This window comes from Heteronotia binoei, chromosome 8 (genome assembly GCF_032191835.1).
Source record: "Heteronotia binoei isolate CCM8104 ecotype False Entrance Well chromosome 8, APGP_CSIRO_Hbin_v1, whole genome shotgun sequence".
NCBI classification, from domain to species: domain Eukaryota; kingdom Metazoa; phylum Chordata; class Lepidosauria; order Squamata; family Gekkonidae; genus Heteronotia; species Heteronotia binoei.
In genome coordinates, this window is record NC_083230.1 from 74,298,956 (window position 1) to 74,323,367 (window position 24,412).

Below are 24,412 nucleotides of genomic sequence, written 5' to 3' on the forward strand. Positions count from 1 at the left end.
AGCAGCCACAGCGAGCGGAGAAAAGGCGGCAGCGGCGCAGTGGCCTCACCCGCTCCGAGGCGGGCCGTCTGGCCATGCTGTCCGGCGCCGTTTCCCCCCCTTCCCCCTAGCTCCACCCAGTGTCTCCTGGCTCCACCCCCAAAGTCCCCAGATATTTCTGGGGCTGGACTTGGGAACCCTATCCTTGCAGTAAATCAGGTCCTGCAAGCCCCTCATTCTACCTTGGTTGGGGGATGTGGAATTTATGCTACTGGGCTGGGTCTCATGATCCTACACCTCAATGAAGACTCCACATCTCCAGCTTTACTCCATGCATCCCCCCTACCCCCCACTCCAATACAGGATTCCTTTTCTCTGCTACCAACAGGTTGGGAGTTAGCGGTGTTCCTGCCTGGTAACATGCAACACAGATGCTCTGTTTCTGCCTCTTAAGAAAGTTTGCCAAATAAGGAACTGTTTTTGTACCCCATAAATCCTGAATGTAAAGTAAACCTTTGGGGAAATCACTGATTAAAGTAATGGCAGGTGTCTTCATGTCTTCTTTTTGCATATTAGTCAGTCATATTAGGACTTTATAAGTAAGTGAATCTAAGAGCCCCATGGCAGAGTGGTAAAGCTGCAGTCCAAGCTCTGCTCAGAAGTCACAACCTGAGATTGATCCTGGCAAAAGCTGGGTTCATGTAGCCAACTCATGTGTATGAAAAAGCCCCCTACTTTTCATACACATGGACATTGTGATCACCAGTATGGTTGCCAGGGTGCCTGGAGTTTTGATTCACAAACATCTGCTCTAAGAAGTGGACTTTGCCCACGGTTTCTAAGGCTTATGTGGATACTATAAGCCTCAGCTTTGCAGCAGCATTCTACATCTCTGCATGGGTGTTAGCCAAAACTACAGACGAGCTTCCAGCTGCTCCTTGTGTGCCCAGTCTTGGCCGCTGCAGTGGAAGAAGCCACGCCGCCATGAACTGTACAGGCAAACAGTTTCCAGCCTGTTTCCATGAACCAAAGGCTAACACCACCAGAATCCATCTTGTTTTCCTGATTCCATTACAACAAAGCAAGAGACTCACGTATCCAACAGCTGCTTCAACTTCTGCATAAGGCAATCAAGCTTATCTTAGGCATGGATCCTGCCAGACCGCCTAAGCCTTTGTCTAATGGAACTCAAGACAAAGACTGGTGCCAAGAGGAAGACCATCTTCAGCCAGAGCCAAGTTCCTTTGTGTAAACCAGGTGTTACCTTAAGTAGCAATTTGGCCATCTATTGTCACCTTTTTGGATAAGTTTGGTAAACTCAAGCACACCTCCACCCATTTTGGAGCCTCACTCTGGTTCATTGCATCCTGAAAATCCAACCAGGTACCGCTGGACCAAGCTTGTTCATTGGTCAGTCATGGGCACCCAATTACGTGCCACCAATTAACTTGCTATTGGCTACTGCAGAAGTCCAGCCCTTATGGTCACTGCAGAGCCTCCCCTTTTCTGAGGTCATGTACCAGCTGACCATCTGTCATCCACCCCTGTGCCTCCCATCCCCTAAGGGATCAAGATAGTCTATATAACCTGTAACACAGCTCCCCACATGTGTGCTTCTAGCAGTATCCCAATTCTGCTGTCTAGATCCATCCCCGATTCTGAGGCCAAGTTTCGGGCCCCCTCTCCCCATTGGCGCCTTCTTGAAGACTACGATCGGTAATTATCACCCTGTTGTCTATCCATGTATTGTCTCTATATCTCTCTATTTTTCCTAGGACTGTATGTACGTTTCATGAGCACATTGCCTTGTATGTATGCCTATATTTTCTAGAATAAATTTTAATTGTTTTACTTAATTAGAGTCCCTAATATTTTTAAGCATTAATTTCTGGACATGGAATTCTGTATACACAGGTAAAAGATCCTGATTAAGCCAGGTGCCCACCTGACAATTCCCCAACCTCGTTTTGAGGGCATTTTGGCTTACACATGGTTGACTCAGCCTTCCAAGGTCGGTAAAATGAGTATTCAGCTTGCTGGTGGTAAAGTGCAAATGACTGGAGAAGGCAATGGCAAAACCATAAAAGAGAAGTCTTCCATGAAAATGTTGTGAAAGGAACATCACCCCAAAGTCAGAAACAACTGGTACTTGTTCAGGGGATTACCTTTACCTTTTAAGTAAGTGAAGAAACTGACCACACAACACCAGTTTAAGAAAATAAATTATCCTTTAGTTGTATAAGTAATCATTGGTTACAGAAATAATGTGCAGAAAAGCAACAATTGACTAACAACAAATCAGCAAAGGAAAATAAAATTGGTGATATATATGTCCTCTTGATCTAAATCTAACATTTACCCCCTATGTTGGTAAATGAAGAGACAAGCAGAATACTCTTAAAAGTTTCTAGTTTTCTTGCTCAGGCTCCATTCATCTCTGTCATTTTGTTGGCCCCTAAGATCTCACACACCTCTCTCCTTCTAAGAACTCTCAGATCTTCTCTGTCATCCAAACATGTGCCCTAATGTCTCTCTAGTGGACAGAGATTCAACAACCCCCTCAGTTTTGCAATGAAGGTTTAAAAGATATCTGCAAAATGATGCTAGGATGGTTTATAATTATAAGTGTCTAATAAATGCCTTGAGAATTTTCATTAAATATAGCTCTCCACTGCAATGCACACAAATGCTGAATACACAAATATTCTCAAGTTGCTTATGGAGTAGAACTATTGTAAACAAAATTGCAAATATTGCAAAATCCAAAAACAAAAATAATGCTATACTTTTTATTAGCACCAAGAAAAATGACTAAAGGTTACAAACTTTTAAATTTCCCAGAACTCTTCATCAGGGCTGATTTTTTTAAAAAGCTAAAGGGATGAAGCCCTAAAGCATTAAGTACTCTTAAGTACATCCTATAGGAAGTTTGTAAGGGAACTCGGTCCATCATCACACTGTCCGAACACAACACAGAAGGTACGCAAAGAAACCCTGCACTAAAAAGTACTTTTTAAAGCACTTCTAAAATTAGTGTAAATTGTCAGTGTGGTATTTTAGAAGTAAATAAAAACATTTTAATAACAAAGCCTTCTCTCAATTAAATCTGCGTGCCTTTTAAGTTCACCTGCCTGCAAACACAAGAGTGAAAATGGAAATCCCAAATCAAATCAGCCTTTCATTAGAACGGAAACTAATCTTGTGAGTTCGCTGGTCCTTAGAAGGGGCCTTGGCCCATCGGTCTGCGAGTACTGTAACTCTCTTCTCTTACACCGGAACAATTAAATTATGCGACAACCTATGAAACCTCGATTTTTCCCACCGCCGGAGGCCTTCCCCAGTTCAGTCCTCCACAATCCCTTCATACAACGGGGCTACGTAGTACTTACCAACGAGATGACGCGAGACGTCAACTCTAATGTGCGCTTTTGCGGTGCATGTAGAGTTCCGGGCGGTAAGTAAAGATTTTCCGGGCTTCTTTACAAAGAAGCCGGAGTCCGAAGATTGAACGACGAGGGGGGATATGGCGACCCTTGTGTTGGATAACGGTGCTTATAATGCCAAGATCGGGTACAGTCACGCTGACGTCAGGTAAACAGCCTCCTTTGTGCTTGGCTCGCTTCTTTCCTTCTCGGGCACTACAGCAGTGGCTTCGTTGAAGGGTGAGGGGAAAGCTGTTCTCGTCCGCTCCCCACACTGACATCCTACAGCGCGTAGCTACTATCTCGTCATTCGTGGTTGAACTTTGTAAAGAGATGAATCCTAATAGAAAATAACCGGGTAGTTATTACTGGGCACGTGCTGTGTAGCGGGATGATGATTAGAAGCGAGAGTAATAGTCTCATCCAGGGCTTTTTTCCCTGGGAAGACGCAGCACAAGACCGGAGTAACTCTTCATGGAAACAAAATTTTCAAAAAAAAAAAAAAAGTTTAAGTTCATGAGAGGCACGCGTGTGCTTTTCCTTCATTTTCTCTTTAAGAGTTCCTGCACCTCTTTTTCTAGAAAAACAGCCCTGGTCTCATCATAAGCAGTGCTATTATTATAATGTAGAAGCAAGTTCATAGAGAAGGGAGATATTTGCAGTACTGACCTTCTAAACCAATTGATTTCAGTGAACTTTAAAGTAATTCTGCTTATGATTGCACTGTTGGTGTTATAGTTCTGCAGACCACTTTTTTAGCTATCTTCTTTGTTTTCCCCACCCCACACTATTTAAGGTTTAATGCTTTGGTGTTAAGTGCTTTAGAACAAAGGAAATACTGCTTTTCTCAATGAGTAACCAACAGTGCCATCCTAAGCAGGTCTACTCAGAATTCTACTGAAGTCTGCTCACTGGGACTTAGTCCTTTGAAAGTGTTCTTAGGATTGCACTGTTATGAAATTTGCTGCCAGAGAAGATAGTGATGGCCACAAGCATTGGATGGCTTTAAAAAGGAGCTAGACAGATTCATGGAGGGACATACCCATCAATGGCTACTATCCATGGTGACTAAAAGGAACCTCCATATTAAGAGGCAATAAGTCTATGAATACCAGTGCCAGGAGACAACATCTGGCAGCACCCTTAGCTTCTATGCACTTTTCCAGTTGAGATCTGGACCCTGTGGAATCTGAAGTTGTTCCTCAGAACCTGTAAAACACAGTTGTTCTGGTGGGCTTATGGTTGAGGACAACAACAGTTCCATCTCTGATTGGTCTTCTCCTCTCTCCCCTTCTCCCCTTTCCTTTCAGATCAGACAGATAACTCCCACCTGAGTTTTTAATGCCATCTTTTAAGTATGTTGTTGGTTCATCGTGGGCATTCAATGAAATTGCTGAGCAGACAGGTTAAAACCGATAAAAGGAAGTACTTCTTCACCCAAAGGGTGATTAACATGTGGAATTCACTGCCACAGGAAGTGGTGGCGGCCACAAGTATAGCCACCTTCAAGAGGGGTTTAGATAAAAATATGGAGCACAGGTCCATCAGTGGCTATTAGCCACAGTGTGTGTGTATATATAAAATTTTTTGCCACTGTGTGACACAGAGTGTTGGACTGGATGGGCCGTTGGCCTGATCCAACATGGCTTCTCTTATGTTCTTATGTTTGCACTTGCAGTATTATGTATTTTATTATTAGGTATCTTATTTATGCCCTAGAAATGTTAATGTTAAATTGTTGAATGTTTTTATCTGTTACCTGCTCTGAGCTTGGGCACAAGAGAGAGAGGGGTACAAATCCAGTAAATCAAAACAAAATCAGATCTGTATGTTGGCCCTCCAAAGTAGCTGGTTGGCCACTGTGTAAAACAAATCGTTGCGACTGGTCTTATCCAGCAGTGTGCTTATGTACTGAATCAGCTGTGTGGAAAACTGATCTCTGGATTCACTGTAATAAACTTTAGAACAGGAAGCTTGATGGGCATATGATTACCACTTTGGCAGTGCTAAATTAAAGAATGTTTGCATGGGTATTGCAAGAAACAACCCACCCTCTAGTAGCCGTATGCCCAGTAAAAGTTGCAGGTTGTATCGTCCAGTAAAAGTATTAGGTTGTATTGTTCAGTGCTGTGTAAACAAAGTTTAACTAAACAATGTATAACAAGATCAGCATAGGTTTTTTTTAATTGTGTCAGTTTTGAATATGCAGACTTTGGAATCACAGAGTAATTTCCATTGGACACAGCTGAGAGTTATCAGTTTCCCAACTCTCCATAGGAAGATTAACGTTAATTGCAACTGTTTCAGCCTGATACTAGCTCCCCCTCCCCCCCCCCCCCAAAACCCAGCAATTCATATGAACGGATGTATATATCAGCTTACAGGAGACAATCTCCCTTTGCACAATCTTTTTTACCCTCTTTCTTCTACATTCCCATAAGCCATGGTAAAAGGAGGAAAAGGGGAGAACCCGTCAGGCCACCTGATGCCCACTTTCTCCCACAAGCCTGACTGGTTCTCCCCTTCCCCTCCTTTTACTGGTTCTCCCCTTTCCCTCCCCATGGCTCATGGGAATATAGAAGGAAGAGGGTAAAAAAGATTGGGCAAAGGGAAAGAAAAGTAGAGGGTAGAAGCAAAGCCTGTAGGCGGAGGGGAAACACTGGGAGGAGTGGAATGGGATCCTGGGAGCCTGCTCTTGTTTATTAATGATAGTATTTTAGCATTTCTGTAGCGCTTACATGTGTTCAAAGCACTCCATGTAACATTTGTTTGTCACTTATTTAAAACCTAAGTCCTTGTTTTAGGGTTCTGCTGTACTTTTAATGGTGCAATCCTGTGCACATTTACTTGGAAGAAAGCATGATTGACTTGCTTTGTTATAAATATGCTTAACTTAAATAGGGAATGAGAACTACAAACAATGAAGAGGAAGTAATCTTCAAAATCCATTGCTAACAGATAGCTGAACAAAGCAGGAGTCAAGTGGCACCTTTAAGCCCAACAAAGTTTTATTCAGAAAGTAAGCTTTCGTGTGCTCTCTAAGCACACTTCATCAGACGAGGGGATCAGGTACCTGATCCCCTCATCTGATGAAGTGTGCTTAGAGAGCACATGAAAGCTTTCTTTCTGAATAAAACTTTGTTGGGCTTAAAGGTGCCACTTGACTCCTGCTTTGTTCAACTGCTTCGGACCAACACGGCTGCCCTCTTGGATAGCTGAACAATAATTCTAAGTGTTTCAGCAGTTTGTATTCTACAAGATTATTAGGTTCTAGAAAGTATTTTGAAAAATGCTGTATATTTTTCTTATAATCCTGTAATGGAGTTGAATCCAACAAGGGTTTCAGAGGGTGAAAAAAAGGAGGAGAGGGTTCTTTTACTGCCGAAAAGACCATGGTGAAGAAAAGGCATGTGTAATGGGAATTAGGTGAGTGGAAAAGCTGGCTGGATCCAACCCATGGTTTCCAATACTTTGTTACTAGTAATGCCTTAAGAATAGGTCTTTTTGAGAGCTTCTTAATGTTGACAGTATGCTCTTTTGTACTGCAGTTGAAAATACCTGTAAAATTGTGCAGATCTGCCAGTCCAGGAAAACCTAAGAGTGAAGTTTTTCCTTTGTTGATGAAGTCTATACTGACTGTCAAAATTAAATACAATTAGGGAAGATCTTTTATCATTCAAATCAGATAGCATTCATCTATAAATATCAACTAGTTAAAAATTTGTATTTAGGAAACTGTTTTGTGTTTGTTTTGCTTTCCGTAGTGTCATCCCCAACTGTCAATTTAGATCAAAGACAGCTCGTCTGAAAACATTTACAGCTAACCAACTGGATGAAATTAAAGATCCATCTGGGCTTTTTTATATTCTTCCTTTCCAGAAGGTAATTACAGTATATTATAGGATACCTTTAAGTCTGAGACTCTAAACTAAATTTTAGTAAAATCATTTAATTAGGTGGTATTCTTCTTAACATAAACATTACTTGAAATCTATTCAAAGTATAACAAAGAATATTACAGTGAATGCAGGCAGTAGAAAATATTTCCTGCTGGAGTTATTGTACATTGCATGATAAACAAGACCTGGACATAATTTTACTTGAAACACGTTCCTTTTCCAGCAGCAAAATGTATTCCTCTTAAAGGAGTTGAGAAGTTTCAATGTGAGAGCAAGCAGATAGATGTAAAAGATAAAAGGACACTTTGATTTGTGCCATAAGCAAATCAGTGCTCAGAGATGGTACCTACATTTGGCATAGATGTTCCACTCCAGTTATTTGTGTGATATGTAGTACATTCATAAATCTGTTTGGGTGCAAGCTGACTCATTAACATGAATGGTAGTAGCAGCTTCATGTTTTCCATTGGGGCCTCTTTTAAGAGATCTAGAGCAACAGAACATTATCTGGAGGTTTGGAGGAAAATGCCATTCTGATTATACTCAACTCTGTTTCTCCTTTTCAACAATGTCAAGTGAGATAGGGTATGTCTCTTAATATCTGGAGACAGTTGTGGCTCTTTGAATGCTAGCAAACTGAAGTTCATCCCAGATAAAGTTGAGGTGTTTGGCGGATTGAGTACAAGGTGGCATAAAAGAGAAGGCTTAAATTGGGCATTGTCCTCTACATTCTGAACTCATCCAGGTTTGATTACTGTATGGCAGGGTTTCCCAAACTTCCCCCCACCTTGTGGCCTGCTTATTTTTACACTGCTCCTTCCTGGCCCACTAAAATTTAGGGGTGGAGCTGGGAGACAGGAAATGATGTCTCCCCACCTGGCACGGATACTGCAAAGGCAGGCAATCTGCTTCCCCCACCCCATTGGGGTGTTTAAATGGGGGAAATCTGGGAGCTGCCTTTGCCTTCTCCCTGCCTGGTGGGAAGACGGCAAAGGCAGGCAGTCTGCTTCCCCCACCCCATTTAAACACCCCACAGGGCAAAGGCAGGCGATCTACCTCCAGCCCATTTGAACACCCTGCCGTGTTTAAATGGAGGGGGAAGCCCGGGAGCTGCCTTTGCCTTCTCCCCGCCTTGCGGGGAGATGGCAAAGGCAGGCGATTTGCCTCCCCCGCATTTAAACACTCTGTTGGGTGTTTAAATGGGAAGAGGAGCCTGGGAGCTGCCTTTGCCTTCTCCCCGGGACCTGGTATTGAGAGGTCCGTGACCCGGGCGGGTTGCGACCCTGCAGATGGAAAACGCTGCTGTATGGAGTTGCCTCTAAGGAGTATTTTGAAGCTCCAGCTGGTACAAAAAGCAACAGTGAGACTGTTACAGGAAATATATCTTACCAATTTTGAGAGAGATGAACATATGAAGAAGCTGCCTTCTACTGAATCAGACTCTCGGTCCATCAAAGTCAGTCTTGTCTACTCAGACTGACAGCGGCTCTCCAGGATCTCAGGCTGTTTTTCACACCTATTTGCCTGGACCCTTTTTAGTTGGAGATGCTGGGGATTGAACCTGGGACCTTCTGCTTACCAAGCAGATGCTCTACCACTGAGCCACCATCCCTCCCCATGGTTTGGCACATGCCCCACCCCACTTTTGAGGCTTGCCTAGCTCTTACGTTACAGTCTATTTGGCAACAGGCCAAACCTCCTCTTTTTACCCAGGTTTTTAACTGAGGGATTCTGTCTTTCTAAGCTGTTTTGTGACCAACTCCTAGCATGACGAGTTTCTGTGAATATCATTTTAGACTGCTGAATGTTTTGTACTATTTTTAAACCCCTCACTTGTTGTTGGTAATTTTTATGGTTTGGTTTTATAATTTGATTGCATTAATTCTACTGTCTGAACTGCCTCAAGCAGGGCTGTAGAAAGGCAATGTGCACATTTTCTAAATAAATATACTGGCTTCTGGTTTGCTTGTGAGCACAATTTAAAGTGCTGGTAACTGCCTTTGCTGATGTCTTGCCTTGAAAACTCAATAAGGTAGAACTTCATAGATTCACCATGAGTTGGCTATGACCTGCTAGCACACTTTACCTTTAATTGCCTTTAAAATTGCTTGTTCCTATATGAACCTGCCTGTCAATTAAAATCCTTCACAGAGGCTGTGCCCGTGGAGCTTTCAGCTGTTGAACTGAAACAGATAGCTGGAGACGGTCTGTTGTTGAGAAACCTTTTCATGGAGTTTCCAACCAGCAGCCGTTTCCTGGCACTGGGGTTGGATAGCTTTTGGTATCAGATATTCTTTTCTCAGTGTGTGTGTTTTTTAAAACTGTGCAGTTTCTCATCCCCACCTCTCTTCCCAATATTGTACTTTGGTTTTACTCTTATTACTAGTCCTGTAGTTTGAATACTTTATTACTGATTTTCTATTATTGTTTTAATGGTTGTTATATGTACTGCTGCTTGATTTTATTGTCTTATTGCTGATTTTGTCTCATTTTTTTTTTCAATTTACTGCTTCTGTTTTATTGTTTTAATCATAGAAAATTGATGCTCCTTGAGACTTATTTCTTATTCAGAATGTGGGATACAAATATTTTAATAAAATAGTCTGTTTAGGTTTCTGTTGTTATGAGTTAGGAGCCCTATGGCACCAAGTGGTGAGCTGCAGTGCAAGGTCTGCTCACGACCTGAGTTCGATGCCAGCGGAAGCTGGGTTCAGGTAGCCAGCTCAAGATTGACTCAGCCTTCCATCCTTCCAACGTTGGTAAAATGAGTAGCCAGCTTGCTAGGGGGTGGGGAAGTGTAGATGACTGGGGAAGGCAATGGCAAACCACCATTGTCAGGAAAACGTCATGATGTGATGTCACTCCATGGGTCAGTGACAACTCTGTGCTTGCAAGGGGACTACCTTTACCTATATTATGAATTAGTTCAAAGAAGACTGATGAACAGTATGAATTTGCACTAATAGGAATCATTATAAGACAGATAATTTTCTATCCTCTTTTGAATTAACAACAGGGATATTTGGTGAACTGGGATGTTCAGAGACAAGTATGGGACTACCTTTTTGGAAAAGAAATGTATCAGGTAACTAAAATGCTTGTATAAGTAAGTTGAGTACAGATAAACAAGAAATGTAAAACTCCGTTGGACTGCACTACTCAAGAGCAACAGCTCTAGCATATAAATAAATGAGTGCTAATTCAGGAGATATATGACTGGATATTAACTTTATTGCTATGCTAATCGTAGCCAGGGGATGGCAGATCTGCAGAGCTAGGGAAGGGGATTAATAATTTTACTCATGTTGCTTTTTTAATGCAAATCCCCAGCTTCCAGTTGCTGTTTGCCATGTGAGGAAAATATACAATAGTCCATTATATTAGCACATACCAGCTAATGTTTATTCACATCTTTTCTGGGTCACAGCTAGGGATAGGCACAAATCTCATAATGAACCTAAATTAGGGGTCCCAACCCTCCCGCCCTGGCGGGGGACCCCAGGATTTCCCCCCTCTTCCCCCGCTCCCCCAAAAAATGGCAGCGGGGGGAGAGGGGGGAAATAGCAAGCCGCCCCGTCCCGGAGCGTGCGAGGCCGCGCCGCTGCCGCCCCCTTCCAGCCCAGTGAGGCCGTAGGCGGCGGGCCCGCCGGCACCCAGCAGCAGGAGGAGGCGGCGGCGGAGGAGGAGCTGTCGGCCGAGGGCCTCGCTGGCTGGTGGTACGTTCCGAATTATGATTACAAAAAGTGGCGGCGGCGATTGGTCCCGGGACGCGGGGAGGCGGAGGGATGCGAAGCCGGGTGGCCAATGGGAGGCGTGCCAAGGGCGGCTCAAAGGACTGCAGCGGGGCCAGGGCGCGATGCTTTTAAAGGGGCCGCGCGTAACGGTGAAGGGCAGTTCAGGTGCCTGGAGGAGAAATCCCGGGGAGAAAGCGGGAGAGAGACTGGGAGAAGCCCAGCCATAGCCGGCTGCGCACGCCCTGCAAACGTCACCGACTGCTGCATGGGAAGAGAGAGCAACCTTGACCTACAGCCAGCCTAGAGCTGACATGGAAACGCAGCGCCGCTCTCCATGCCCGCGCCCGCCCTGCTTCACCCAGGCCTCCAGCCTCAGGCGGCAGCCGAGGGGCGGGGAGGACGAGCGGGAGGAGGAGGAAGGGACAGCTGCTAGTGCGGCTGCGGCGCGGGAACCTGCGGCGCTTGTCACAGCCTTGATCTTGGCTCCACCCTTAACATCTCCTGGCTCCACCCCCAAAGTCTCCTGGCTCCACCCCCAAAGTTCCCAGGTATTTCTTCAATTGGACTTGGCAACCCTAACCTAAATTCATCACAAAAATTGCCTGGTTCATGAGCCAAGGATTGTGCAATCGCACCTGCCATGAACCTCCATGGTTTTCCAGAAGTTGTTTGGGTGGTTCATGTCGGTGGTTCATGCAGGAGACATTCTGACACTGATAAATTAATCATCAAAGCAATGGGAGGCTGGATTTTTGCAGCTCTGTAAATATTAATAGTGGCCCTTCAAACAAAAGTGGCCCTGGTGAGATTTGAGGGCATGGAGGAAAGCATGAAAGAGCCTAGGTCAGAGGCAGAAGGAGATGAGGGAAAGGTGGAGTAGGGATGCACACTGCCAGTAGCAGCACAGGAGAGAGGAAATGGAGATCCAAGGCTTGGGGGAGAAAGGGGAAGGCGATCTTTTTGCAGAAGTGGCAAGAACTTTGGGAAACCAGCCTGAGGGCCAGTCAGAGGAAGGCTGGCAGACGAGGCCAGGCCAAAAAGGGGGAACCCAGGAAGCCCAGAAGTCAGGGATTATAGAGTCAGAAGGATAAAGGGTGGGCGATCTCCCTTTTATGGAAGCGAGAGTTCTGGGTAGTAGCTCCAAATGTGATCTCAGAGTCATGAGGTCCCTGCTTCAGATCATTTGGCCCATTCACACTCAGTCTGTCTTTGCAATATGGGGACAATAATTGCCTTTCTTACAGTGGTATTAAGATAATTTTATGGTGAAACGGTCTGAACACTTGAAATGCTATAGATAGCCTAAATGTGCTAAGTTAATTCTGAAGGAGAGTGACTAGCCCAGTGTCATCCTGTGAACATCATGGCAGAGTGGAGATTTTGAAGCTCAGTCTTGCCAGTTGTACTTGCACTGAATGATTATTTATTATTGATTACTATGTTAATAGCTAGGGCCTCATTTTAGGTAATTTCTTGTTTGCTTGCTTTTTAAAATACTGCTCTTTTTTCTACATAGGTAGACTTTGTAGATACCAATATTATCATTACAGAGCCTTATTTCAACTTCAGTTCAATACAAGAATCTATGAATGAAATATTATTTGAAGAATACCAGTTTCAAGCTGTTCTTAGAGTGAATGGTGAGTGTTCGGTTGTCTTATTCGTTGTTGGAAAACTGATGTGCCTGCAGCTTTATATTGGCTAGGTACCTCTAAACAGTTGGCACTATAGCATGATATTGTTTTTCAGCTGGGGCTCTCAGTGCTCATAGATACTTCAGGGATAACCCATCAGAATTGTGTTGTATCATTGTGGACAGTGGCTACTCTTTTACACACATTGTGCCTTATTGTAGAAGTAAAAAGAAGAAGGAGGCCATTGTCAGGTAAACATTATTTTTAGATGTTTTTTAATTTAAAAAGCATATTCTTAATAATGTTTAAAAATGTATTTTTTTTTCTTTCCAGGATTAATGTGGGAGGAAAACTCTTAGCTAATCATCTAAAAGAGATCATCTCTTATAGGTAAAGCAAAACTTTAAGTTATAGAGCCCTATCTGGAATCTGTGAGGTTAAAAAAATGTTTATTAGATTTTTTAGCACAAAGAAGATTTTTTTTAAAAAAAAAAGCTAAACTTCCTCACAACATCTCAAGGCTTGCCGAACAGGGATATAACTGTTTTGTTTTAGCTTAGAGCTCAGGATGAACAAAAACATTTAAAATTCTACTAAAAGTACAGCCAGGGAACAAGTAGTGAATTGTTCTAGAAACTGCACAAAATCTAGTGGTGTGGTTGTTTGGCTGATTCCAAATGCTGTGCTTTGTTCATTTTAACTCCTTTCTTGAAATGAAAAGTACAGTTTTTAAATGTGTTCCCTATGGTTTGACTCTTACTGAGAAGTAAATTCCACTGAGTTTAAAGGGATTTAGTACATAGAAAGTGGAGTCTTAATTTGCAATGATGTTGTGACTGTAGCTTCTAATAGACTACTACTAGACATCTGTGAGCAATGCAGATGTAATATTTCCTTTCCTCAGACAGTGGCATTTCCATGTGCAGCTCAGTCCTCTGCAGAGTCTGGCACATCTGTCAGTTTGCATAGGACTGCAGCCTTAGTCTAATTTTAGTTTAATTTAAAAAAACAACAGAAATCCTCATTTAGCAGTAAACTTTAACATATAAACTTAGATAAATCTCCACTCAACACTAGAGAGAGCTAGAGAAAAATAACCATATTTTATTTATCTCCCACTTCCCCTGCTGATCCTATTTTTCCATATTTTTTTTTTTAACTATGCTATATTGCGCTTCAAGTTTATTTGTTATAATCACATACCCAATGTTTAAAGTGGACTCCCACAGAAATATTCATGGGAAAGGCCTCTTAAGTTCAACTCTCAGGATGGTTTAAACTGTGAGGGGTTGCCTCACAACTGATTATTACAATTACAAGATTATGCATGGGATAGAGAAGGTAGAGAAAGAAGTACTTTTTTCCCTTTCTCACAATACAAGAACTCGTGGGCATTAAATGAAATTGCTGAGCAGTCGGGTTAGAACTGATAAAAGGAAGTACTTCACCCAAAGGGTGATTAACATGTGGAATTCACTGCCACAGGAGGTGGTGGCGGCTACAAGCACAGACAGCTTCAAGAGGGGAATGGATGAGCATATGGAGCAGAGGTCCATCAGTGGCTATTAGCCACAGCTTGTTGTTGGAAAACTCTGTCTGGGGCAGTGATGCTCTGTATTCTTGTGCTTGGGGGAGGCACAGTGGAAGGGCTTCTAGCCCCACTGGTGGACCTCTTGATGGCACTTGGGTTTTTTGGCCACTGTGTGACACAGTGTTGGACTGAATGGGACATTGGCCTGATCCAACATGACTTCTCTTATGTTCTTATGCCCTCACTGACTGAATAGCTAGGGAGGGGTAGGGAAGTTATGTTGTCTGAGGCTCATGGGCTGTTGCCATGTAGCTCCATGGGCTCACCCTCTCAGTGGTTACCCTTGACTAAAGGAATCTCAATCATCTGTGTTCTGTGCTACCAAGATGCACTTTGGTGTAAAGTGCTTTTCTCACACCATTAATAAAACTTTTAATTTTTTTCATAAATGTAGCTTTCTACATTTTTCTCTTACTACTGTATCACAATCTCTGCTTATTTTTCAACATGTTAATATTTTAATTCCCAGCCACATCATTCATAAGCAAATCAGACATCATGTCTGAACATTTTTATAGAGTTCATACTGCCTTTTAGTGTCCTTGCAGCTTAAAATGTTACAGCCTCATGTCATATTACAAATTTTATCATGTTGCAGCATCTTACCATTGCTCTGAAAATCCAGTCATGTTATACCAAATTGTTTCCAAATATCAGCATTACAAAAAAGTTTCAACTATCTACCTTGTCTATCATTGTAAAAAACCAATTTCGGTGATGAGATTTCAGAACTTAAAATATGTTTTATACTATCCCATGCAGTTAACAAGGACTCCTTCAAAGGGTATAATAGGTTGGTTCTTGTATTCCTCAAAAGCTGCAAAACACTAGATTGTCAAACTAGCCTCTAGTTACAATTAGTTGAGAAACCAGACAAAGAAGTGCAGTGTTAGCAGTTATTTTTCCTCTTATTCTTTGGTTTAATAATTAGTTTGTCTAACTCTGAACATAAGAGGGGCCCTGCTGGATCAGACTAATAATCCATCTAGTCTAGCATCTTGTCTCACACAGTGGCCAACCAGTTCCTCTGAACCAAAATCACACAGACACTAGGCAATCAAAAAATGGAAATAAAGTTCCACATAGATAATGTCTTAGCCCAAGTTCTCCAAACGGAGACCCAGGTGCTTTAATTTCTCCATTTCAATTTCTTTTACAAATCTTCAACAGTGGTTAGGCTAAGGAAATTAATATTAATAATCAATTAATGAAATCATTATACAGAAATTAATTCAAATTAATTTCTGTATAATAATTTCATTAATTAAAGCACCTGGGTCTTCGTTTGGAGAATCTGGGCTAAGACATTATCTATGTGGGATTTTATTTCCATTTTTTGATTGCCTATGTTATAGGTCATTCGTACCTATGAAGAAAACTCCAAACGAATGATGCAGCAACAAGCAGGCTTTTTTTAGAATACATGGTTTGCAAAGCAGGTGTGGTCTCTCTGAGGTCTGTATGCAATACAGCTCATTTTTAAGGCTTCCCGAAGCATAGCTCCCCTCCCATACTAGCTCACCCTCTAGCCAATCCTGGCTGTCGATGGAGGGCGTACAATTTACCTTGTGACCGACGCAGGATGACCCCATATGGACATTCCAGCCCCTTTGTACGGCATCATTAATACTTGCAGAGATAGCATTATAAGAGTTGGGACTTTCCATGACTAATGGCACAGAGGCAAAAATAGTTAATTGCAAATATTGAAGATTTAGCAAAGTTCCGGGACTTTTCTATGACTAATGCTAGCGAGGCGTTTTCTGTTTGTTCTAATCTTGAGTAACTACATGGTTGCTCTGTTTCACATGATCAGGCCCCTTGCTGACCAGGCCTGCAATGGTCTGCTTTGTTTCACATGTTCAGGCCTTTGTTGACTGGGCCTGTATTAACCAGTTCAGGGTGGTGTCCAGAGACCTATATTTCACCTCTATCACTGTCCCGCCCAGCCCGGGCGAGGACTACGCAAGGGGGACCCCCCGGTGCCTGCCAGCCGCTCCTGGCCCCCGCTGCCGCCCTGAGAGCCTCCCACACCTTCCCAAGCCCCCATGGCGGCCCCACCCCCCACCTGGGCTGAGGGGGTGCCAACAGCCGCCCGAACGACGCCTCTCAGCCAACGAGCCCATCTCCGAGTCCGAGGAGCCTGGCCAGAGCGAGATGTCGGGGAGCAGGAGGGAGAAGCTGAGCCCAGCGCTGGGCAGAGAGGAGGAGAGCCGCCTGAGTCGTGGCGGCGAGAGACGCCACACCCCAGCACGCTGCAGAGGTCTGGGACGCCCGAGGCACGCCCAGGCAGCCCAGCCCCGGCTCGCCTCTCCCGGGCGTCTGGGGCTTTGAAGGGGGGGAGGAGCCAGAGAGGGGCAGAACCCAGGAAGGGGGAGGACTGGGCCAGGGAGATAAAGGAAGGGAAGGAGGAGGTCAGGGAGGTAGCTGGCCGGTGCTTATTGAGGCTGCCTCGCGAGAGAGAGGGACAGGAGCCGCAGCACAGCCAGGAGGGGAACGGGGGCCTGTGGTGAAGTAACCCAGCTCCCACCCCTGTTTCTGAGACCTCCGGGGAACGCCCCAGAGAGCCCGGGAGGGGCGACGGCGGCGCCGGGAGACCGGGAGGGGTGCCCAGGGCGCGACAATCACCTAGTATCTGTGATTTTGATTTGGGTATTGTATTGTACTGTTACAGACACTCCATATTGTTTTGGAATACAACCTGTTCCTCTGGACAGCCAATAACAGAGCATAGAGATTAAGGCCTTCCTTTGATGTTGCCTCCTAGTGCTGGGATTCAGAGGATTAGTGTCTCTGAATGTGGAGGTTTTCCTCAGTCACCATGGCCAGTAGCCATTGATAGACTTATCCTTGGTGAATCTATTTAATCCCCCTTTAAAGCTGTTTATTCCTGTGACCATCACTACATCCTCTGATAGCAAATTCCATATTTTAATCATTCTCTGTGTAAAGTATTATTTCCTTTTGTCTGTCCTGAACCTACTACCCATCAACTTCATTGGATACCTTTGAGTTCTATTCTTTTGGGAAAGGGAGAAAAAATTCTTTGTAAACTCGCTCCACCCCATGCGTAATTTTATGAACTTCTTATCATGTCACCCCTTAGTCATCTCTTTCTAAACTGAAAAATCTTGGACTGTTCAGCCTTTTCTCATAGGGAAGGTTGCTCTAATCCACTAATCTCTGCATTTTGATTGAAACCTTAGATTAGTTATGAAAAAACTTCAGTCATAGGTAAATCTTCATTTAATTTAATTCTAGATAATAGATGGCTAATTAAAATGAGATAAAGGTAAGCATACATAGCCTTAGTTTCTGAAGTTCTTGTAATTTTCTTAGGCAACTCCATGTTATGGATGAAACCCATGTAATTAATCAAGTGAAAGAAGATGTATGTTATGTTTCACAAGACTTTTTCAAGGATATGGAAATTGCCAAGTATGTATTGTATGTTATATACTGTCTAAAGCCTATAAAAGTATTTGTTACTCAATATAAAGTCTCATTGACACTGAGAATGTAGAGTGTTTTACCTACTCCCCACCTCCATCCCCAAAAAGCTATCCAGCCCTTGAATTTAAGGTTGAGTCCATCAGGGCTTCATCCTAAAACCTGTTCTGATCTGAGCTCTGCCTGAAACATGGTGATATAGAAACCATCTTCAGCATGTGACCGTAGCCTTTAATAGACCACAACTAGATATCTGTGAGCAATGCAGATGTAGTATTTCCTTTCTACTTATCCACATCCAGTGTGGTATAAGAGTGTTGGACTAATATATTAGATCCAAATTCAAATCCCTACTTGTGCAATGGAAGCTCACTGTGTAACTTTGAGCCAGTCATACTCTCTCAGCCTCACATACTTCACGGAAGAAGATTGGAAGAAGAAAATATTGGATTTATATCCAATATTTATATCCAAAGTCTCTGACCAGTCACAATCTCCTTTACCTTCCGCCCCACACACAACAAACACCCTGTGAGGTATGTGGGGCTGAGAGAGCTCTGACAGAAGCTGCCCTTTCAAGGACAACTCTGCGAGAGCTATGGCTAACCCAAAGCCATTCCAGTAGCTGTAAGTGGAGGAGTGGGGAATCAAACCTGGTTCTCCCAGTTAAGAGTCTACACACTTAACCACTACACCAAACTGGTACAGAGTTCTTGTGAGGGTAAAACAGATGAGATGAAAATGATGTAAATTGTATTGGGTCTCCTTTGGGGTTAAAGGCGGGGTAGGAAAGGAAAGGTTCCCTGTGCAAGCACCAGTAGTTTCTGACTCTGGGGTGACGTTGCTTTCACAACATTTTCATGGCAGACTTTTCATGGGGTGCTTTGCCATTGCCTTCCCCAGTCATCTACGCTTTCCCCCCAGCAAGCTGGGTACTCATTTTACCAACCTTGGAAGGATGGAAGGCTGAGTCAACCTTGAGCCGGCTACCTAAAAACCCGGCTTCCACCGGGGATCGAACTCAGGTCATGAGCAGAGTTTAGGACGGCAGTACTGCAGCTTTTACGCTCTGCACCACAGATGAATTAAATTAAAAAATAAACTAGTCCTCACATAGTAAGGATAAAGATCTTCTAAAAGCATTTTTACTAGAGTTTTTATGCTGATTTAAGTGTTTCAGTCACTAAAACATCTGCACTATATAACATTTTTCCACATCATTAAGGTTCAGTATCTATATTTTCCCTTTAAGTTTTATCTCCTAATAGCCTCACTTTATCTGTCTCTTGTATCCTGACCTACTTTGTATACTACTAATGTAGTGTGACTACTTTTGAAGAATTCTTTATCCTTAGGGATCCACATTGCAGCAGTTATATATCTTATCAGTATAGGTGGGAAATCATCATGCAACTGCTGCCCTCTGGATTCCAACCATGCAGAAACTGTCAGCAGTTTATTCCACACCAGTGACTTTGAATTAGGTCTCATATTTTCTTTGTCCCACTTCTCTTATAATTATGCATGAAATAGCCTGTTCCTCCTCCATACACCTTATGAAAATCATCATCAAAATCATTCTAAGAAACCTAGCCTTACCTTTTCTGCATTGTGTGCTACTTATGCATCCTTATGCTTGCTACTGCTTTTCTACTATGTTATACCATTTGGCCAGAAGTAAAGTGACATGCAATATTTTTGCATCTTTTTGGGATGTCTTCACACTTTGAAAAAGCTGAACCTAGAGCCCTGTTAGGGCAAAATGAGTACATATTTATCAGTAGTGATATAGTTTATAATCTGTTTTGAATTTTGAAAATCTGTTCCAGATTGAAGGGGGAAGAAAATACAGTGATGCTAGATTATGTGTTGCCAGACTTCAGCACGATCAAAGAAGGCTTTTGTAAGGTATTTGTGTAAAATCATCTCTTTTTAAAAATAAAGTGCTAGAGAAGAACAAGAAATGATGTAGTTCTTCCTAAATAAAGGACTTCTAGGTCAGGAGTGGCCAAAGAGCCACACGGAATAAATGTCCGATGTCTGAGAGTTGCTAGACATGAACATCAGATGATTGAGAGCCGCAAGAAAAGAAGGAAGGCAACCTTAAGACAGGTGAAAAACCACATCAAAATGTTTACACAAATAGAATGAATAAAAACCTGTTAGAGAGAATTTAACCCTCTGGCCCTGTATCGCTACTCTTAATTCTTGCTTCATGTTTTTACTGTCCTCTCAACAGTGCAATCCTAAGAATATTTTCTGGAAATAAGTCCCTTTGAGTAGGATTTTGATTAGACATAGTTAAGATTGCTCTATTAATGTGTTGCTCAGTACATGGTGCTCAAAGATACCACAGCATTCTGGTTTCTTTTATCTTCTCATAAAACAGCCTAACAGATTTATCTGTTTTTATCCCATCTTCCTGCCATAGAGCTCTGGTCATGGTGCACGGGTCATCTTCGATTTCATCTTCACCATTCTGTAAAGTAGATTAGGCAGAGATTTGCATTCTTTGAGTCAATTGGAACTATGCTAGAATAAATTTTGTTATTGTTTAAGGTGCCAATGAACTCCTTTATTCTATTCAGCTGTACTCATTTTTATTCAGACTAGCACATTCTATCTATATTTACCCAGCTATGTTTATCTACTTCTGATGGCACTGAATGGACTACATTCACCCAATGTGTTTCCTGGATGGGTAGCATTTGAATCTAAATTCTAGTCCACCAAACCAACAACTCTCTGACTTTTCTGAGTGGAAAGGCAGGGTATACAATTCTTATATCAATTAATTGGTAGGAGAACATAAAACTTTCAGATTAGGATAATGTTACTGATTTGGGTTGTGCCAGTGGTACTTGGGAATACTTTTGTACTAGAAATGTTGGACATTGCACCCTGGATCTACTATAGGCCTGATTAAGTGCTTGCTCATGCTTTGTAAAGCTTGATTTATTGATTGCTTTGAACAGGAGATCTCCCATCCCATCAATTTATTTTTGAAAGTCTTCTCATTAAGTAATTTGTCCTGTGGCCCAAGTTGGCTGATATTTAAGAAAGACAAGCCCAAAAATATAGCTAATTTTTAGATCCTGATCGCTGTACAAGAAGACATGTGATTTTGTTTATAGAGTCATACAGATCAAGCCAGTGAATAATGTGAGAAAAACGAAAGCTGGAATGAGTTGTATTTTATATGTTGTTTATATCTGTTCTCTTTAGCCAAGGGAAGAAATGGTGTTAAGTGGAAAATACAAAACTGGTGAACAAATACTTCGTCTTACAAATGAACGATTTGCTGTTCCAGAGATACTCTTCCATCCTTCAGATATTGGCATTCAAGAAATGGGAATTCCTGAAGCCATTGTTTATTCAATTCAGAACTTGCCTGAAGGTAGCTGCATAAAGCAATGTAACGTTCTCAATGTAACTGTGGAACTTGTCAGATGTTCCACAGCCTGTTTTGTTTCAAAAGCTCTTATTCAAATCTGACCTGTTGTTACAAAGTTATAAGATCACAAATATAAAACATAGTTATTAAAAACTTACAACCTAAACTATCTTTTCCCCCTCTAAATTCAGCTATTCTTAGCCTTAAAGAAATCCACTTCTGAGATTTCTATCAAATTTAATAATAAAGGCCAGCTAAATTTCTTGTTAAAATGATATGACATATTACACAGAGAAAAAATGACATGACTTGTATATTACACAAAGAAAAACACTTATCAGAAGTTATCTGTATAATATATAGGCAGCTAAATTAAGGCAGTTTAACTGCACTACAAATTGCTTGAATAGTTCCGCTTCATTTTAACACTCCACTCCTAAATTTAGAGATATGTAATGTCCAGTATGTGACAAGATCAGGCACTGGCTTAAATGTGCAAGTGATTTTCATTCCAGGCTAATACAAGAAATAAAGTTCAATAGGTAATTTAGTATTCTGAATTATCTCTTTTCAATAGAGATGCAGCCTCACTTCTTCAAGAATATAGTTTTGACTGGAGGGAATACTCTCTTCCCTGGCTTCAGAGATCGTGTTTACTCTGAGGTTCGATGTCTCACTCCAACTGACTATGATGTTTCTGTTGTTCTTCCAGAGAAGTAAGTGGCTTTGCATTTCCCCCCCCTCAATTTTGTTTTATGAAGTTATTTAAATTTCCATTTTTCTAATATCAGTTTAAATGGCATCCATTGTGGCTCTACCTGATTATGGATTGGCTCCTATCAACTTTTATGTTGGTACAATAGGAAGACACCCCACCCTATCCCCCCAAAAACGATTAGGTCCTACACAGACAGAAGCATCATGTGGAATGGGGCTGAAACGAGGGGGCATGAGATCATTCTTTTAGTTGTGTCAGAGGGAAAGCTGTGAATACATATTAGCGCTTTTATCAATAATGTTTGTTTTTAATACATGACCAAATTTAGGATTGTTTTTTATTTCCTTTCAGTCCTATTACTTATTCCTGGGAAGGTGGAAAGCTAATTTCAGAAAATGATGATTTTGAAGATATGGTAGTAACAAGAGAAGACTATGAAGAAAATGGACATAGTATATGTGAAGAGAAATTTGATATTTAAGTGTTCCATTTCGATAGTGACATTATGTTGTATATATTGATCATTAAACTTGAAACTTTTCTTAAGGTGGACCATGTTCTGGCTGTCTTTTAGCACAATTGTACTATGTATTAAAGTACATATTCATACGTATGACTAGTTCAATGGTTTTATTGCTATTTCCAGACAATCAAATGCTGGCTGAACTTGAATAACTTGATAGATTCAGGTGGGTAGCTGTGTTGGTCTGAAGTAATAGAACAAAGTTTAATTCTGGGTGAATCCATAATATATTCATCATATCCATAAACTGCTTCAGTTAATAATATTACAATATTTAATAGCAAATTGAAACCACATGTTTCAATACTGCAGCCCACTTTTTTTTAATTGTAGAATATCAAGCAATTATTAGTACAGTAACTGAAGATAGATAGCAGTAGCAACATGCAAGAGCTATATTAGCCTCTGGTTTCTTAACTTTTTGTACAGATATAAAATGCTTATATATGGCAGTAGAAATAAAATTTAGTTATAAATCCATAAACTAGTTATTTCATAATCGTTTTGCCTTCAACCCTAACTTTATCAGGACCACCACAAATAAAGTTGCTAGTGAAAGTGATAGATGACTTTCACTTTCCGTGATGATTTTGCTTTCATTTCATCGTTCGGAAAAATTAATTTGATCAGAGATGTACAGTTGGCTTACATTATGGAATTGAACTTGGATGAAAAACAGGATAGGACTAAATGAATACAAGCTGAAGGAAAATAGGGCGAGTTCGTTAGTTTTCCACCCCTGCTGTAAACAGATGGACCTGTAACACAAGACCTCTTATAGGTCTATGTCTTATACCGTAAGTGTAACAGACTAGACTATGATCCAGTGTACCAGGTGGTAGAGGGGATCTTTCTGAGCAGACCTGCTAAAGCTTGCCCCCCTAGTGTGGCCAAGTGAACTGTGCTGAGCTGCCATAGTAGATTAAATCTACCTTTCTACATTTTGGTACTACATGCTTTAGCTGTCCCTGCTTAATTTTATTTATTTTGCATTCAGATGGGATCTTTTCAAAACACTGGTTTGATATTAGAGTTTTTCATGGTACAGCTTCCCCTGCACAAGGTCTTTAGAAGTTTAATTTGAGGGCACAGCATTGGACATAACTTTTCCTTAGTACGCATTAATGTACATAAATACTAAGGCATGCAGTACATCTCTGCAGTTTTGGTACTATGCACCTCTCCAAGCGGTAAGAAGTTCCAGGGATATCACTTACCATGGTCAGTTCCATTTTAAAGGCACACTGGTGACTTACAGTGTTTTGTAATATTGTACTGGTACAGAGAATGGGGAAGTCAGAGAGGCACTGCTACTACACAGATTCCCAGAGAGATTCTGTATCTTTAGGGTACTTCAACCAACTCAATAGTACCCACTCATGCCAGACTCAAAGTATTCTTTTTTTCACACACAGAAGTACACCTGTTCCTTCCCATTACCTAATTGATGCTCAGAGGGAAGACATCCACTCCCTGAGGTCACAGTTCTATGATGGGGAACAAGTCCTGTTCTACTCATTGTGATTTATATCTGAGTAAGACCTGCTTTAGATTTCTCTCTTAAAAACATTGTTTTTATATGCTCTGGCTGCTCCAAGGCATCAGTTTATTCTAAGCCCATTAATAACAACCAACAAAACCCATGATACTGTGTGACTACAGCACAGCAGCAATGTTAGAGCATAGTCAGACTCAAAGGGCATATGATGCAGCTGCCATATTGAAGCTAACCAAGTTTGGGTTTCATTGGAATCTTCAGTGGAAAAAAAGTATTTTGAATAATTAGACAATTATGTTCCTTTGAAATACATTTTTAGCCAAAAAGAAACAAATGAAATCTTAACTTTGCAGTCAATGGAGAATCAACTTGAAGAATAGCTAAATGCACTGACTATAATTTTCAGTAATGTGTAAGAATGTTGACTGATTCCTGTTCTTATGTGTAAAATCTTAGAACCATAGTATCTGTGTGAGACTGGGAGAAGGTAAAAGAAGCAATAAAGATATCCAAGCCTCCACAAGACAGAAGAGTGGCCTTTAATGAACAGCCCCATAGTCTTTCAGGGTC

General features: G+C 41.7%; 1 protein-coding gene across 1 annotated transcript; it reads left to right on the plus strand.

Annotated features, from left to right (window-relative positions):
* Positions 1-3,313: 3,313 nt before the first annotated feature.
* On the plus strand, positions 3,314-22,434 carry ACTR6 (actin related protein 6). The gene is made up of 11 exons (XM_060245237.1): positions 3,314-3,570; positions 7,166-7,283; positions 10,317-10,385; positions 12,551-12,674; positions 12,784-12,919; positions 13,002-13,058; positions 17,599-17,697; positions 19,539-19,617; positions 20,935-21,106; positions 21,681-21,819; positions 22,173-22,434. The coding sequence occupies exons 1-11, from the start codon at positions 3,503-3,505 to the stop codon at positions 22,300-22,302; spliced, it is 1,191 nt and encodes a 396-aa protein (XP_060101220.1). The 5' UTR covers positions 3,314-3,502; the 3' UTR covers positions 22,303-22,434.
* The last annotated feature ends 1,978 nt before the right edge of the window (positions 22,435-24,412 follow it).